At 37.5% G+C, this 18979-nt stretch overlaps 1 protein-coding gene across 10 annotated transcripts in view; it reads right to left on the reverse strand.

Moving 5' to 3' along the window:
* TNRC6B (trinucleotide repeat containing adaptor 6B) overlaps positions 1-18979 on the reverse strand; it is a 144561-nt gene that overhangs the window by 95652 nt on the left and 29930 nt on the right. For 8 of the 10 annotated variants that reach the window (XM_027879375.1, XM_027879372.1, XM_027879364.1 and 5 more), the window contains exon 4: positions 9353-9420. The exons of the other annotated variants lie outside the window; for them this stretch is intronic. In XM_027879375.1, the coding sequence (XP_027735176.1) occupies positions 9353-9420 (68 nt within the window). The remainder of the gene's footprint in view (positions 1-9352; positions 9421-18979) is intronic. 10 annotated transcript variants of the gene reach the window in all.

Consider the following 18979-nt stretch of genomic DNA (forward strand, 5'->3'; position numbering starts at 1 on the left):
TAGTATGTCATTCTACCTATATATACAGCAAGTGGTTACTTTCTTATTGTTATTTACAGCATATTAATTACCATACAAGTTACATGATTGATTCAACTGACTTTCCATCAACCATAGCTGTTACTATGAATTTCAGAAAGAGTAATCATTTCACTGGTCAAATCCTTCCTTCCCCCTGTTTAAACCTTGGAGCTTTAAATATTTTACAATAGCAGCCAGCTTTTTCATCTGATCAGGTTAGAATATTGAACAAGAAACTTATCTTTCATGTCCACAAACACTTTACCAAAACAGGACCCCTTCTTTATATGGTGCCTGTAGACAGCTGCTTCTGCTGAAAGTCAGCATACTCTACTCCAAGCAGATTTCTTACAAATACTTTTGGGAGGTCTCACAACAGACAAGAAATCTTATTCTAGTTCAGTCTTCACACACACACACACCCCTAAAAGGAAGCTATACTGCACTTAAGATTTTTTTTTTAATTTTTTTACATTTTAATTTATTTATGGTGACATAGCCCAGTACCTCTTTATAAATTTTTCTGGTCTTTAGCATAGGGAGTTCAATCACTGGGCCGGAAACCTCTTGAGCAAAGGAATTTCTGGCATCTTGGTTGGAGCTGGCACCAACCCATTTTCTTTTGTTCTCATTAAAGGAACCATAATATGCTAAGTTAAATAATAATAATAAAAGCAAGCCAGCCCAAAACAAAACAAACAAAAAAACCAAAGTAAAAGCAGAATACAAAAAGAATGCATATTCAGTGGATTACTGTAAGAGATTTCCCTAATTTGACTCATTTTTCTAATAAAAGCATTATTTACTGCTGCAAAAATCTGTAATCTGATCTTTCCAAGTGACTAGAACATCTTTCTTGAGTAATTTGCCTTCATGTACAAGTCCTTAAGTTTGAAATGTCAGGAAAGGAACAGCTGGCTATCCAGGCAGAAAATTCTACAAGCTGTAGCTGTCACAAATATTCAAATGCATGCAGTAACCTAAAAACAGTACAGCTCCCAAATATGAACAACTTTAACAAAGGGCAAAGAGTTCAGCAAATTCCATCTATTTAGGTAGGAGTAAAAGAAACCATGCCAGCTCTCCAGATCATAGCAGGCCAGAGAAGCAATGCAGCTTAAGAGCTCCAGAATATCTCTGTAAACAAGTTTTTAATTCATACCATGTCAACCACATAGTACAGTATTTTTAGTCATACAAAGTAAGTCATATCTTCTGCATGAAATAAAGAGCTTGCTGTTTTTCCTTCCCTCCCCTTCTTTAACCAACACTGGTGATTCCATAAAGAGTCTTAATAGGATCTGCATCTTAGAATCAAGACCTTTTTATCCCTTAACCTCTGGTATATCTAAGCCATAGGGGAGGTTCATCAAAATTTCTATCTTCTGCACAAAGGAAACAAAAAGAGCACAAACTCTAATATAAAATCATTGGACTTTTTTTTTTTCTTTCCCTCCTTGATCTCCTCGAAAGGAAGATTCAACCATTGATCTGGGTGTACATACAAAAAATACCAAAGACTTGATGAATGCGTTTACTCTTTGGAGAGAATGAAGCAGAGAAAAAAGCACTGAGCATCTCAAATTGGATACAAAAGGAAAAAGAAAAGGTTTAGGACTGTAATTTGTACACATTTATGATGCCACTGACTTGTGCTAACAATCCAAAATGCAAATTCTTAGCAAATCAAGATGTGGCACTAACTTGGTGTAGAAATTACCACAGAGATTTGTCTAAATTAAAATATATTTTTACATTAGGAATATAGACAAAATGTTAATTTAGATAGGGCTCAAAATTCTTAACAGCCCTTACAGAATCACAGAATTGTTTTAGGTTGGAAAAGACCTTTAAGACCAAGTCCAACCATAAACCCAGCACTGCCAAGTCCAATACTACCTTAAACAATTATGCTTGCTGTTCTTCAAGTCTGTTATCACTCTCCCAAAGAGCTGCCATCTAAATAGCAATGAAATGCTGAAAAGAGCAGTAATGTTCAGCCATACATATAAATGATACATCAAAGGGCAGTTACCTCAGGCATGTCCTGAGGAAGTTGGCAACTTTGGGAGAGAGAGAAAAGGAACAGCCACTAATCAATCAGAACCTAAAAAAAAAAACCAACCACCCAAACTTATTGGACAATGAACCTGAGATGTCAATGGAGTGTCTAGTAAATAGTTTACTTCCTGGAAAGGGACTGGAGGACAGGGGGTGGAGGGGTGGTGGTGGTGCCTGAAATACAGGGGCTCTGGGATTTCAGGAATTTGACCAGTATGCAAATGCTCTCCCCTTCAAAATACAGTAAGCTTCCAGAGTGGTAAATCAAGATACTCTCTGTTCTACTAACAATCAGAATTACTACTAACTGTAATAGCTACAGAAAGTGATGGTATCAAGGATAGTATGTGACTACGGCCTACTCCAGGTATTTTGCAATATTGTATTTATAAATCAAGCGAGCCGGGATGGAAAATGTATTTTCTCTTGCTTTGCAAGACATGTGGAAAGCAGCCTCTTGATCAGATGGGACTGCAAATTCAGAAGCAATCTCTGTGCATGTCCTATGCAGGACAAATACAGATCCTGGTGGGGTGAGGAGAACCCAAACACACTAGCCTGTTCTTACCACATGACATCTGGTAGAGAGCAATGTAAAATCCTAAGGAAGGGAAGTGCCAAAGTATTCACACTTAGCATGTACAGTGTCCAAAATATTTTCCTCTCACAATGTTCAGCAGCAGTGTAGGCTAAACACATTGTGATAGTAAGTGGGATAATCGCTGAGGACCTGAAATGGGGAATTTTAAAACTCATGAATTGACAATTGAAAACAAACTTTTTCAAGACTAACTTGCAGAAGTGAACTTTTGAATTTTAAAATATTTTTGCCTAAAATACTCAGAAGAGAGCTTTCCTGTGGGTAATAATTGTAATTTTAAGTACAAAAATTTCAAAATATTCAAGTATAATGTTGAACGGGTAAAATGTGGAAGACAACTAATGGAACTTTTGGCACTTTAAAGTGCTCAAGTGTAAATTCTGCATATTGATCAGAAGTACTTCAATGTAAGGGTGCAAGTTAGCTTTAGTAACATTATTGACTTACCAGTCTCATGGCTAAAACACATCTGCCTCTAGATAGAGATTTCACCGCTATCTCATCTATTTCTACGAACTCAACTGCATAACAAAGGGCAATTCTTTTCTCTTTTCCCTCAGGGCCCCCTTAAAACATACAGGTAGACTTCCCTTCAAATACAAACTTGTCTTGCTGCTCACTGCACTGTATGGAATAAAAACACCTGCACACTATGACAGTGATGAAAACACTCCTTAATCCTTAGTTGGACCAGTTTTCATCTTAAACGTTAGTCTAATGATCTTGTACCCTTAAATATCCTATCAAATCTCCAAGGACATAACAGAAAAATACAGCTTCAAAGTTAGTCTCCTACTTGCCAATGACTGAGTCTATCCCTGAGTCTGAAGCATATTCTGCCAGCTAACAGACCTGCAACACCCTGTGACAGAAGTGTCTGGCATGGACACTACAGAGACACAGCCCGTGTCTCTGTGGTGGCTTGTTAGGATGTTGGGCAGAGGACTTAAATGTCGGGGACATTTCTCTAATGGGCTACTTATTCTATACACACTTTGAACAATCAGCAATGAAAAAACAGCTGTGCCTTTATATCATTCTTGAACATAACTCAAGAAATAACTTGCCATGAGTTCAACAGAATTTGAGGTGATACCCAAATTTAGGTGCTCAAATCTCAGTTGATAATCCGAATTAGGATCTGGAGACTTGCTGTGAAAAATCCCAGCATGAATCTTGTGGGGAAATAAAACCCCACAAACCCAAACAATTTTTGCTAAGGTCAGTGCTGTCAGTAAATTAAAAAAGTGCAATGGTGCCCAAGACAAGTCTCAACACCTTCTGTAATATCAAATGTCCTTAAAACATCAAAGAAATCCCTTGTTATGCAAGCATTTACTGTTTACTTTAAATTTGGTAAGAACAATATTTTACGCTACAGGGACAGAAGTTTGGGCCCTTGATGGAATTTCAACCCTTCAAAAGAACACTGCAGTACTTCATAACAATGTCCCTCATTCTCACCAACCAAATCAGACAACTTCAGGATATATTACTGCAGCCTTTTTATAGTTTTCAGAAACACTATGAAAGAATAAGACTGGTCCCTGTATGCCACTGTAGCAGTGATGTTAGATGTGCACCCTGTATCAGCAGGCTGCTGAAAACAAAGGAAGACTGGCCTGTTGACTGGCTTCTTGATTTTGCTTAATTTTAACATGACACAACTAAACCAGGGAGAGGAGGGAGTTACTCTGCTGTGTAAGCAGATATAGAAGTAAGTTTTAATGAAGACTGAGCCAGACTTTCAGATGCACATGTTTAAAGATGGTAGGCAATGGACATAAATTCTTACTGAATATTAGGAAATTTTGTTCACTATGAGGGTGATCAACATTGCAACAGATTCTCCAGAAAGGCTCTAGAATAATTCTGAAAAGCCTGATACAATTTCGCTGTTAGATTTAACCTTCAAATCTGACCCTCCTTTGCTCATGGGATTGGACAAGATGACTTTCAGAGGTCCTTTCCATTTCAAATTACTTTAAATAACTTTTTTAACTCCAGCTTAGGCTATTTTAGATACTAATTTCTTTCAATTGTAGTGTCACACAAATCCAGGAAGACACTGAACGTTCCTGCTGAAATGCCAACATAAAATTTAAGATACTATTACCAAATTTAAAACAATTTTGGGATGCTCACTGGTTCCAATCTCATCCTGGTATTACTGAAATTTTTGAGGGTCTCATTAAAATATCTTGCCTCAAAATCTCTACATTAAACAATCAAGCCAGGGAAAAGCCTACCCAATGACACTTTCCAAATTACAAAAACGATCTTGTGTAGCTACCTTTCTTACAATATGAATCACTTCCAGATGTACACATTGCCAAGACAGTTGAAGACTTTTCTCTCCCATGACTGCAAAACAGCAGGTGGGGAATAGCCAGCTGAGTTACTTCAGACAGTAGTAACAGCTTGGCTTACCTTGCTACTAAACCCGAGCATGAACTTGGCTCGCTTTTTGTCTGAATAGCTACTGTGGAACAGACCTCTCCGTATGTCAGTCAGGAATAGTAAAACATTTACATTTTTCTTATAAAAAAGGAGTTTTTCATTACCCAATCCCTTTCACTCACAGATTAGGGTGCATAGATTTCTAGTTGTGACAGGAAGAGATAGTTTATTAGCACAGGCAGAGTTGCTAATTGACACTCCTAGAGCTAGGAGCCCACCCCCAATTTAAGGACTTGAGCAGAATTCTTTATCCTGCCCCCAAAAAGATACAAAGAAAAGCTGCTCTATGCTCATCAACAGAAGTTTGACTGTTTTGAAAAAAAGATGTTTCTGGATCAAATTTGCCTCTTAATCTTTGCTCCAGCAGTGCAAAAGTAAAAGCCCTATGACACTGATAAGGGTGCAATAAGCTACTGCCATATAAAATATAAGTATTTGGAGGGGAGAGATAACATTTACTCCTTGAACATGCCAATTCAGCTCAACCTCTTCATAATGGATGAAAATATGAAAATAACAAAATGTTCACCTGTAATTAAGCATACCAGTCTTTCTCCAAACTTTGCTTTGGGACGGAGGGAAAGGGGTTTCTTACCAAACCACATTAGCCACACAACAAAATAATGTGACCAAGTGTAACAAACCTATCCCAGGCCAGAGAGCGAGGAGGAGGGAGAAGTTTACAGAGTATTTAAAAAATGAGAAGTAACAATTTCTCAAGAAGCCCATTGGCCCTCTGCTGGAGTAGAAGCATGGTCTGAGATGGTCACTATCAGCTCCAATAGTCCGGGCAGACTCACTTCTCTTGAAGTGCAGGTTTTAGAGTAAGTGGCAGCCATTGCTGCTGCCCAACTCTGACAGCTTTGTGACAGGGGCACTGTGCATAAACTGCAAATCTTTCACAGGACTTGAGATGAGTGTGCCCATTCGGTAACTCACTTGTACTAAGGATTTTGCATGGGTAACTTCTTCATAATTAGCTTAAACTGAAATAAACTATATTTATATTTTAAATGATCTATTGAAAATTTCTGAAAACCTTGTGTAGAGTCTAACCAGGTAATTCCTTCCCACAAAGCAGACAGCAGCAGATGGCAGTTCTCAGGTATCACCTTCAGCTCAAAAATCTGAAAACACTGTAACTTCAGTACAGTAAGTCTGTCCAAAACAGCTGTTCAGTACAGCAAAAGAAATGCTCAAAAGATTGAAGGAGGGTTGTTTGTTGTTTCAGAGGGGTAGTCTGTGTGTGTGTTTGTGTGTATGTGTTTTTATTACTAGAAGGCACTCTTGAAATGCCAAGCTTTTATCCCTGAGTGAAACTTAGTTGAAATAAACTATTGCATAAAGTGTCAGAAGCCATCTATGGATGCTGGTTCCTTGTATCCCATTATGAAGCTGTACTTCAGCAAAAGAGATTTCACATGAAACTAGTGCTAGCTAAAAACTGTTGCATCCACTGAAAGTCTCTCTGAAGTATCTTTTTACTTCTGTTCTTTCACTGTCCACTCAAACTTTGAGTCCCTTGGAATGCAAATAAATATCAAGACATTTGCAGGGTTTTCCTAGGAGTTTAACACTTACAGACTGCTCTGGCACTCTGGTGCATGTTCACTCCCTTGCAGGTCAGTTGCTGAAACTGTATCTTCAGAACACTTCCTTCCTCAACTATCTCAGTACAAAGTTACCCAGATCAGGCTGCCTACTGAAAGGCAATTAAATTACCATGGTCAACTTTTCAGGAAAGTAAACTAGAAGCAGTCAAAAAAAAATTCCATCTGCATAGCTGTAGAGGCAGTAAATTCTGGGAAGTGTAATGACAGCTGGAAAGGGAAAGAAGCACCTTCAGCACTGCAGCTATTTCTGTAAAGAACATCTGACTCTACATTCAAACTTAGAATCTACTTTTTACTAACAAGCTCCAATTTTATTTCAAACTAACTAGAAGGACAACAGTAGACACAGGTACACTAAATCACAGAATCATTGCAGATGGAAGGGATCACTGAGATCATGAATCCCACCACTTTATTCAAAGTATGGTTAACTAGATCCAGCTTGAAGCAGGATTGGGGTTGTGTCCACCTGAGTTTTGAGTATCTTAAAGGATTAGGAAAGTACAACTTTTCTGAGTAACCTATTCCAAAGGTCTAAAAAAAGAATATTTTTTCCTTATGTTTGAGTGGATTTTCCTGTATTTCAGTTGACGCCAATTGCCTCTTGCCTCTCCACCAGGCACCACAGTGAAGAATTTGTCTGTCTTCCCTAGTCCTCTCATCAGATGTCTCTACAAATGGATAATAAAATTCTCCCCCAAGTCTTCTCATCACAAGGCTGAACAGTCACAGCTTTCTCAGCTTCTCCTCTGTCAGATGCTCCAGTTCCTCTCTGTTGTTCTTCGCAAGACCCAGTCCAGGATATCCAATTAATCCGTAACGCAAGGAAGTGATAATACAAAGCGGTAACTTAAGATTTTTTCTTTTTTCCTTTTCTTATAGCTAGAGGTAAACTCTTTCAAGAGGTAAACTCTATCAAGGCAGACAATTTTGTTAGTTGAAAATCTGAGATTGTGGGTAGAAAAAGTTTCAAGTGATTGAATAGAAATTTGCTGGCATTATTCTACAAGTTGCATATCTTCAACTCTTTGTTACATTACTAAAATTGCACCTTTCTATCAAAATATTATTAACAACATTATAGAAATAATACTCCTATGGCAGGATCCGTATGACAAGATTCCGGATGCCACCTGAAAACAACTTTAATAAAGTTAAAAAAAATTTTAATCCTGCCTATCACTAATCTCATATTCTCTTTTTAATAACTACAGTTTTGGGGGAGAGAGATAATGTTGTAAGCCACTTGGAAAGCTCTAATTAGAAATCAGGTCAACTGTAAAGTAATTCTAGATCCACTTGCACCTGAAGTAAGACAGCAAACACAAAGCTATGACAAATCCAATATAACATCCCCCATTTTACTCACTACAGTACTGTATTTCACTATACTACTAGATATCTCAAGAAACAATTCAGAAGAGCACAAATCTAACTCATACTTTTTATTTCTGCACTGATTTTTCTTCTGGAATTTCCTGAAAGTTTCTGTTTCAACAAGCTTTGTATCTCTTGGTACCACAGTAAGTTGCCCAGTCTGAATAGAAAGAAATATCAACAATTACTTTGAGAAGTTTGGCTCACTTCCCTGATGCAAAGAATGTGCACGTTCAGCGCTAGAACTTTGCTGAACTCAACTTGTCTTCCTCAGAAATGGCTTCTAATTATCACAGATGCAGAGGACTTCCAGTTGCTAGCTCGTCTAGAAGGCAAGGAAGACCTTTACCCCAAGTCAAACAAGTGTAGTGCAGATCAACAAGAACTCCTCCTTGTGAGGAGACATCAAATTAGGCAGAGGAAAAAAAGAATTCTGTGATGTGGATTTCCCAAAGATCATCTTACTGCTTGCTTCAAAAGGCAGGTCAGAAAAAAAAAATTAATTGCGGCATCAAAAATGCATCACCATTGCATTAACTAAGGAAAAGAATATGGAATACAACCATTACTGCAATACTTCTAGGACAAGGCCCTGTTCTTCCTCTCCAAACAAACTCTCAGGGAAAAAATCCAACCGTTACTGGATTTCAGTTTTAAGTCATATGAAAAAGCCTTTTCCCAATGAATATCCACCTTTTTCTTTTCTGATCAAGCTGCTTTCCCTAAAGCACTGCATACCAGCATTTTAAATTGTTCATCCTTGAGTGTTTTGTTTACAATTTCAGATCCTTTACTAAAATGCATTCTAAAGAAACAAAGCTCATGTTTCAAAGAGGACCAATCTACTGCATGCACACCAAAAGGAAGGCACTGGTTCTATCATATTTCATATCATTTCAGTGAAGAGCAGCTGTATAAAAACTTCACATATAAACTCACTACCTCAGTGCCAAGTTTCCAGAATGATTATCCCTTTTATAACCATTTCTGATTAACATTCTGAAACTGCGATGCATATTTCTATGTTTTTACATTTAAGGCAAATCAACACCCTGTGTCTTTTTTTTTTTTCAGCCACCATCCACTATTACATATGGATATTTAAGGAACCAAAAGGGTGAGCACCAAACAACCAACCAATGCTCCCAGCACATTTAAAACAGAGTGCTTCACACCATTTACTATGGTAAGGCCCTTTTTAAATAAATGTGTGACTCACTGTTTGTTTTCTTCACCAGGAGGTGGAGTCTTGCCATGCCCCTCCATTACAAAATCCTCATGTTCCATCTGCAAAGGCAAGCATTGCAGGTCAGAAATCGGTGGAGCAAAACGCACATCACCTAAAGTGGCTCTTTTCCATATGCAGCAACTTAAGGCAGCCACTTTATCACAGTGGCTGGTCCAGAACAGATCATTTAGTTTCTTAGCAACATATGTACATCTCCAACCCCATTGCTATGGTATCATTTCATAGCACAGATTTCAGAAAATCTTACAAGGGAAAAAGAATGATTTAAATGATTTAATGGCTATCAGTTATGGTATCTAGGGTCTAAGTTTTGCTCTGTTAAGGACTTCCTCGGCCATTCTAAGTATTATTTTCTACCACTTCTTATGTATAAGGCAGGAATTAAAAAAAGTTAGGTCTATCAACATCTCTGGAGAAAAATCAGAATTTTAGAAGAAACGTATTAGGCACAGACAGAAACTGCTGCAAAAGCAGAGCACTTCTTGGGAAAAAAATAACTTTTCTACGAAAAAGAGACTCACTGCACACACAGAGCTTAGTTAGCAGAGTAAAAAAGAGGCCTAAGGAAACCTCAAATAGATGCTGTTCCAATGACAACATAAGGTAGGCATTTCCTTTGGCTCACTTGTTAGAAGATTCCAAGGGCAGTAAGGAAGTTTTATGTTTAATTGTTTGCTTTTAAAATGTCAGTTTTAACATACGTTTTCAGTGATTTCTTTGGCCAGAAAGAAGAATTGCATTATATTTGATTGTTAATTAATTACACGCTCTTCATTTAATGACTTAATTCAGTCAGAATTTCTTGCACAAGTAGCAAAATATTTTTCTCTTTATATAAAAATTCTGCACATGCAACTAGCATTTTAAATAAACATCCAGATACACAGTTAGCATTGCTCTACTTCATGTGATGCCAGCAAACAGGTCACACTGCAACGCTCAAACCATACAACAAAGCAACTGAATCATAATCATGCACAAATCCATAATCCACTACATTTAACTGGAAAGAGGAGAGAACCACTATTCAGTCAGTCAAGATAACAGTTTAGTGAGTCTTTGAAGGGGCAAGAAAGCCCAAATCAAATCAAAATCCAGCAGCCACTTCCCATTGTGCCCCTACCCTCCCTCTAAAAGGGTTACGTTTCCTCATTTGTACCTTGATCCTGTTGACAGGTCAAAAATACTGACAAAATCCATAATCTGCATAGTGACATCCACCAAGGATACCGAAAATTCTGTTATTTGACTGCACAGCCTTAAGCAAAACCACAAGTGAACTGACAAACTGATGAACTAGAAGGTGCTAATGACATCCAGAAGACAAACAGTCAATTAAGTCTGTGTAAGGTAATTTTACATTTGTAAACATGGACTCAAAGGACCCACAGTCAAAACAGTATTTTCATGTAAAAGCCAGGTTTGAAAGCAAGAAAATTTTGATTTGCAGCTTTGTAAATAACTTGGACTTTTATCCATGTATTCCCACCATATCACTCACTGAAACCTGCAGGTGCCTCAGTCCATACCTGATTCACGAGAGCTCTAAGAGCTGGACTCAAAACTGTCTAGTTGAAGAAAAAGATACCCATTCCACTAATTCTGTTGTTGAAAATGCTAAAATGCAAGTGTGTCAAAGGCTAAAATAGCTACAGATTTGTGACCACATCACACAGCAGCATGGTGAGTTACTGTTACACAGAAGGACTTTCCCCTGTTGATGGTTTACAACAAGAACAGTTCCAACAAATGGTAAGCATGGAACAGTTCATGGCCAGTACTCAGAAGAAAGATGCAATGCTGACTTTGGGAGTAAAGAAGCACTATATGTAGCATATATAGTGCTAAACTAACAAGACTCCCATATAAAACAGAATTTTGATTTCATGAAGCCATAGAAGATGAGGTATAAAAAATGAAGTATAAAAGCAACAAACATTTAGAAACAGGAAATAACCAAGTAGATCATAATCAAGAAATCTGAATAAGACCTGGAACATCTAGTAGAACACCACCAGTACAAGGCAATTGCTGAAGTAATGCCAATAAAGCTATTGCTTTATTATGAATTTTATATAAAGAATACTAATGATATCACTGTTCCAGCAGGCTTATCTACTAAAGTCACCACTCCAAAGAGAAGTGGGCAAATAATGACAAACATTGGGGTGAAGAGGTTCACTGAACATATCCAAAGGCAGGCCTGCCATTCAGATGGACCGAGACAGGCTGGAGAAATGGACTCAACAGGAGCTGTGTCAATTCAGACAGAATAAACACAAAACACTGCACCTGAGAGGCCCTGGCAACGATTCAGGATGAAGATTGGCTGGGGAGCTGTTCTGTGGAAAATGTCTTGGCATCCAGCAAGCTGATCATGAGCCAGCAGTGTGCCTTGTCAGGAAAGGTCAACAGCATCCCAGGCTTTATTAAGAGCCTTGCCAGTAGATGAGGGAACTGATTATCACCTGTACTCAAAGCTTATTATTCCAGCTATGATCTAACTCACCCCATTTTGGGCCCCACAGTACAAGAACTACATCCATAATGTGGACACAGTAAACCACCACGATGCTCAGGGAGCCAGAGCACTTGTCCTGTGAGGAACGACAGAGAGCTGGGCTTAGTCAGCCTGGAGAAGACATGGCTTTGAGAGCACCTTAACAGCAGCCTGTCTGTATCTACAAGGAGATCAGCAGGAAGTCAGGCTCACCACAGGGGTACACTGTGACAGGACAAGAAGCCATGAGAATAAGCTGAAACAAGGAAAGTCCAGACTGGATACAAGATGACTTATTTTCACCATGAGGACGGTCAAGGACTGAAACAGATCACCTAGAAAAGTTTTGTACTCTCCTTGCTTCAAGTTTTTCAAGGCCAGACTGGATAAAGTCCCTCACAACCTGGTCTGATCTCATAGGTGATCCTGCTTTCAACAGGAGGTTGGACTAAAGACCTTGAAAGGCCTCTTCCAACCTGAATTTCCCAGCCATCCTGTAAACACAGGAACAGATTCAGTTTAATACTGAGGTAATATATATGATAAAAAACCTACTGAATTCCCAACCCAGCAAGAATCTGCACTTCAGTCTAAAAAGGTCTAAGAAAAATATCTTAGCAAATTTCCTAATCAAAAAAAGCCCCAAAAATAAAACAACCACCAGGAAAAACTAAGCTATTCTGAAGAAAGAAATGGTGAAATTACTGTATCAGATCCATACTATGTCATCCTCTTTTAGAATACTGTTTATGAGTATAGACAAAGAAGGGTCAAAACCCCTCCACAACACTAAAGGCATGAGAGCTCAGAATGAAGAAAGGTGTAGGCAGAGAGAAGATTTTACATGAATAAAATATAACATTTGGCTTGCAAATCTCCCACAATGCAAGATAACACAGGACTGAGGCATACACACACACACACACACACACACACACACACAAAGGCAGTTTGACAGTATTGTAACAAACCCCTTTGCTACCACAATATAAATAAAATCCAACTCACTCCCAAAACAAAAACCAAAACAACAACAAACACAAAAAACCCCAAACCTGTAAGATGATAACAGAAGGAAAACATATTATTAACAGACAAAAAATTAATTGAACAAGCATGTTGCAACACTGAATTTCACAAGTTCTTGAGGATTTTAAGGTTTATATACCTCTAGGTACAAAGATTTATTTGTGTATTAGAGGATTAGAAAACAACAGCAGCACAAGCTTTTCCATTTCTGGCAATGACATAATTGTTACAAAGTGAAAGCGGAAGTTATATATATAAGATCATTCTACAGGCCTGATCCAGTGCAGCAATTTCTGCATTCCTCTTTTTGCAGAACCTTGATTTTAACTTTCTTTTGCTTGCCTGCATACATTGAACAATTTTGTGATCAGTAACCTGTAGTTTTCACTTGGAAAGCATCAGTTTAAAAAATTTTTGCTAGAAAATGCTACACACTTTATTCAGCATTCTAAAAAGTCTAGAATAAGCTTATTAAGTAATATCCATTTCCATGGATATCTTTCCATGAATATCTTTCCATGACATTTAAAAGTCACTTTACTGGGTAGTTCTTAATTCAAAGAGATATATCTGACAAAGAGCCTTCTGAAAACAATTGAGCAAACTGCCCCAGTAAAATTTCAAAGGCATTGTTTACACTTTCATAAATTTTTTTCTTAGGCCCAGCTATCTATTAATTAATTTTTTGAGATTAAAATCTCAAAAATTAAAATACTTAGGCCCCATTTTCCCAATTACAGTAATGACATCAAATTGCAGAAAGGATGAGAATATGGTATTTTAAGTTTGTGATTACGTGACCGAGGATGAATTGTAGAGAGGAACAGCACATAATAGTCAGAGTTATTATAGCTGAAAATACTCCTCTTTTTCTCCACCCACAATTCTTCTACAATTCCTTCCCCACAAGTCTCTTAGTTTCCCTTCACTCATATCATCACCATATCATGTTTGGCACTCTTTTCATCTTTTTTTTTTAAGAAAATTGAAGCCCAGGGTTCTCACTAAGTTTCAACCACACACAGCATTCAGCAACCTCAACAGATCTGGTGAACTGCAGGCGTCCCGAAAAAGCACAATAAGTCTTTAGTCTCTCTTGACTCACAGCTTACACAGGAAATGCAGTTGTCCTGAACATGTAGAAAAAGAATGGAAGGTGGAGGCAAGACAGAACTCTTATTTCTTGTATTCTTCCCAAGGGAAGAATAAAAGGTGGAACATGGCAGAGGACTCAAAGCACTTTAGTTTCTCTTAGAAGGACTGCAGGGGGAGCCATTGATTCCAAGAGCAGGAATAAAAGGAAGAGCAATCTACACCTGTTTCTCCTGGCAAGGGATGGAGAAGGCTTCAAGATTCTGGCAGCTGGAAGCAGGAACCAGAAATAGACCTTGAAACAGCAGGGGGGAAATTCAACAGAAAACTCAGGTTTCTAAAAAAAGGGAACTAACTGCAAGTTGCTGAACTCCATATTTTATTATTTAACAAATTTTGTTTCCTTAAAAATCCAGGCACCTGTGAATATCCAAATTTTGACAAAAATTTATATATTGAGTGCGCTAAATAATAAAAGACAACTTGTTCTATCTAAAATATTATATTTCAGGAAATTAAATATACCAAGATCTTAGACGTAATAAACTATTACATTTTTTTTCTGGTCCAGAAGTGCAACACCTGTTACTACAGTTTCACACTACTCTTTCTAAAAATATCTTCAATAAGACCCTGATGGATTTGGTTAATAAGTAAACTTAATCTGGAATTCCTAGATAAAGTCAGCAACACCCTGAAGGGCCAGAAAGTTTCAAGGGCAAAAGCCTCATCTTTCCTGAATCCTGGTGTCAGATATCACATTTTCCTAACAAGATTCAACACTTTCATTAGCTATCCTAGCCCACCAAAGCTGAACTGAGCATAGGAGAAACCGAGTGTCTTCTCGGGAAGAAAGATAGATGCTTGTAAGAAATCCTGTACTTACTACAAAAAGCTATTAATTTTAAACAGTAGTTTGTCTTTTTGTCTATAAAGAAATATATATATAAAGAAACATACTAATGCAGCTTTATCACAGAGCTCTATCAACACCTTTTCTCACTCATTTCATGCTTTCTTTTCAAAGCTGTGATTTTTTCTATTCTATTTTGTTTTAAAAAACAAACACAAACAAACAAAAAACAAAACCCAACCTACAGCCAACCAGAAAAGACTCTTCTAAGGCTTTTCATTTGCTAACATCTCAAGCAGACACAAACCAAAAACCTTATCTTGTGTACAACTACACTCCAGTTAGGACCAGCCAAGGGCAAAAGCTGCTTTCTGACAGTGCTTCACATTAAGTGATAATTTTAACACAGCCTACTGCAGGCCCAGCTTAAGACTGATAAATTTGGTGTTTTGTCACAACTATTGCTTTAAACACTAGTGCACCCTCCCAATCCTCATCAGCGACAGTGCTACTGTAAACAGGCCACCAGCACTTATTTTGTCTCACTAATAGTTGCTTTACGGAGAATTGCACAACCTAATTATTGAAATCCAAGCAATTAGTCACTAGTCAGCACTGCTAACGGTGGTGGAAGCCCTGTTCCATAAAAGAAATTTCAGAGACCATTTGAGGTCTAACAGAAATGTAATCACTACTACAGATGAAAGTCACCTCTCTGCCTGGTTTTATTATAAGTACTTTGGACAAACTGCATTGGTGAAAATTTTACTCATTAGAAACAGATTAATTAAATTTTAATTTCACTTCTTTTAATAAAAATGCAAATTAGCTGCTAACACTTTAATAATTTTCTAGGAGTAAATAAGCGTTAAGCTAACATCTCAAAATATGCATGGGACAGCACAAATTGGTTAGCAAAATTAGTCCCAGAATATACTTTTTAGATTGGATCTTAATTTCAGTACACAAATGAAAGTACTAAAAAACCACCTTAGGATTAGTAATTTAAACTTAAAAGAAAGAAAATAATAGAAAAAACAGTTCCTAAAATAACAAAGCGTGAAGTATTTTTCTGAACCACACAGAGTAAAGTCTTAGAGACAAGGTATGCATGAAAAATTTTCTCCTTTTTTGGTCAGTTGCAGGATTTTGTTGTATTGTACACTACTGCAATGTCACTGGATTTTCACTTGAATCTATTTCTACCCTTTTTTCTCTCTTAATTTTGCCAAAGCGTAGCCTTGATATATAAAAAAACACCAACAAAATTTGTGAACCATTTCCTGGCCTATTCACTATTTTCTTGAAGCTCCTCAGCAGCATCTACATTGAGTATTTCCATGTTATTACCATACACAGTCCTATCTGGTTTTCCTGTTCGTGAAAAGAGAAGCAAAAACTCACTAACATAATCCTGCTTCTAAGTCACATATCACATTCAGTGCTCCCTGCTAATCATTTTGAATGCTAACACACTTAAAGCACATATAATTACCTTTAAAAATTACTAATCTGATACCGATGCTAGTTATGCAGCATAATGGTATTTTAATTCCTGGCTCACTGAAACATTACAACATCAACTGGAAGAAATGCCAGCATGTTAACATATACCATCATTAAACCATGCATCATCCTCAGAGAGCAGCAGGGCAGGTTATCAATGGAGCTCAATTAATCATTAGGACTACAGAAACTATGTAACTCAGAGGCCATGATTTATGCTACACACCTAAATAAGCACAAAACCTGCACCAGCGGTTAAAAACTAGAAGTTTTGCCTTTAGTTTCAGCTGTCACTAATCAATCACATGCAACTGCAGAAATAACCTATGGCCCACTTTCTATGTAATATTTAAAGTGTTTGTTATTAATATTCTGTGAAATAGCCAGGAGCTTAACATGAATTCCCTGGTAAGCTTAAATCAAACAATTTTATGAATATCATGAAAACAACAGTCACACTCTCAAAATCATAAAAAGACTGTGATCCCAAACACATTCCATACTGTACAGACAAGAAACTTTACTTAACTAAAAACTTTTCTTTAACACGTTACTTAGCTACAAAGTATTTCAAACACCATATATATTAAAAATATAAATATACATATATATAATATATACATAACAATTAATCTAAATCTTGCTCTGAAGGAATTTAAACCACTTAGTTTTGCAGCAAGATACTGTTCTGTCAGTAACACTTCAGCCACCAAAGATGTTTTAAGTCACTCAAGTCGTGGTATGACATCATATCTAGAAATACCATCTGAAAACTTCAACTCTGAAGCTCCAAGGGAGCTTTGAATAATAGCTCAGCAATCTCGGACAAAAAATGCATAGCGTTCTGAATTTAAGCAAAAGTGCTCTCCTTCTCCTGTACCGCAATCAATGACCCATTTTTTTTAGTGTTCCATCCATGCACTCCACCCATTTTTCAGTGTGTTTTGCACATACATAGTACGGATGGATCCCCCAAAAAATCTGAATTTACTAAGACACAAAAAATTCCCATATTATTTAATTAACTTCTTTGTATTAGTCTTCAGCTAAAGATCATGAGCATTTCAAAAGCCATGAATTCTTGCTAAATTCAGCAACTCTGAAAAAAGCCTTCTACACTTTCATAACAAATCTCTTTCCATTTCAGGGAAAAATCTGACCCTAAAGCCCTTGAACAGTTCATCCCCACCACTGCTTTGAGCAGCCACTCGTATGCAACCCAGTGATTCTATTTAGCCAACTCATTTTACAGTCAATTTACTATTTATGGTGCAGACACACATAAACGAGTTATAGCAGTTTGAACTGACATCTGTAAGTGGCTGATATTTTGATATACACATTGTTTACCACTCTGACAGAGAAGGGAGAAAACATATTAACTGATTTCTCCCCCTTTGATTTGGAAATCTAGATGATGCATTGCCACAAAAGGACAACAGGCACAAACAGTAAAAAGGATTTTCAAAGTCTCAAGAAAGGAGATGATAATCAGAATTATGGAAAACTAAATCACACTTTTGCACTACACATTTAATCACCTCCACTGCCACAAATGCTGCTTAGGAGTGACTGAAAGTGACACAAACCAGTCACACACAAAGAGGTGCTGAAGTTATTCTGCCTTAAGAGATCTGACCGCATAGGCAATGAAGAGAAAGAGGAAGTAGCTTTCTTTTCTGTGTTCACAGAAGAGAAATTTATTATGTGGCTTCTAAACTCATAGAAACTCCCAGTGGCCCAGAAAGCTCCTGAGCAACAAACAACTGGAGCCTGAGAACAATTCTGTGATAAGCTTTGAGCCTGTCCTAGGCATCCACATTTCACCACTGTCCAGAAGGAAAAGGCACACAGGCTATGCACACTCACAGTGTACGACTACTTTCCAGTTTCTCCAGTTATTAGAGTACAAATCCAAACTCATGTTGCTGCTTGCTTGTGTGATCTTCCAAAATTTAGCAAGATTATTAAAGTTATTAGATATCTGACAGACCACCAGGCCTTAAAACACCCACTTACCTTGGAACAGATACAACTTTCCTACCACTTTCCTCAAACAAAAAAACTTAAAATGCCATGGGAATAACTTAATTCCCTAGGAATTACACACAGAAACCCTGTATCTGTTGAAACCAACGAATATGATTTCAGAGTACTTCTGCAACATTTATCAACAACCGAATTCCACACAGGCTTACTGCATCTGTAGACACCTACTGCCTTCTCCCCTCTTGTAATACCCTCTCTTGTTTACTCCTCAAAAGTTTCAGAGATCTTAAACAAGCGACAAGAAACGTTCACATGCTTTTAATGTTGCTTTTACCCTGTTGCTTTTACAGGGGAACCGATACTGTGTTTTTGCAGAGTTCAAGCGTCCGTAGTTGTCCAGTCACCTTTTCACGTACTGCAATGATGAAGACCATTGGTATTATTTTTAGTGTTAAAAATAAAAGAACACGGTCTTCTCATCAAACCTCACGTCCACTTCTTCCACACCCAACGAAAGAACAAAAAATTTTGAGGAACTGAAACAAATTCGTACCAATCTAGTTCACAAAATGAAAAGGAAATTGTCCTTGCAGGGTCATGCAAACGTATGAAGGTTTGCAAATGTATG

The sequence above is a fragment of the Empidonax traillii genome, unplaced genomic scaffold (genome assembly GCF_003031625.1).
Source record: "Empidonax traillii isolate 1590-97213 ecotype Southwest subspecies unplaced genomic scaffold, ASM303162v1 scaffold55:size2822071, whole genome shotgun sequence".
NCBI lineage: Eukaryota > Metazoa > Chordata > Aves > Passeriformes > Tyrannidae > Empidonax > Empidonax traillii.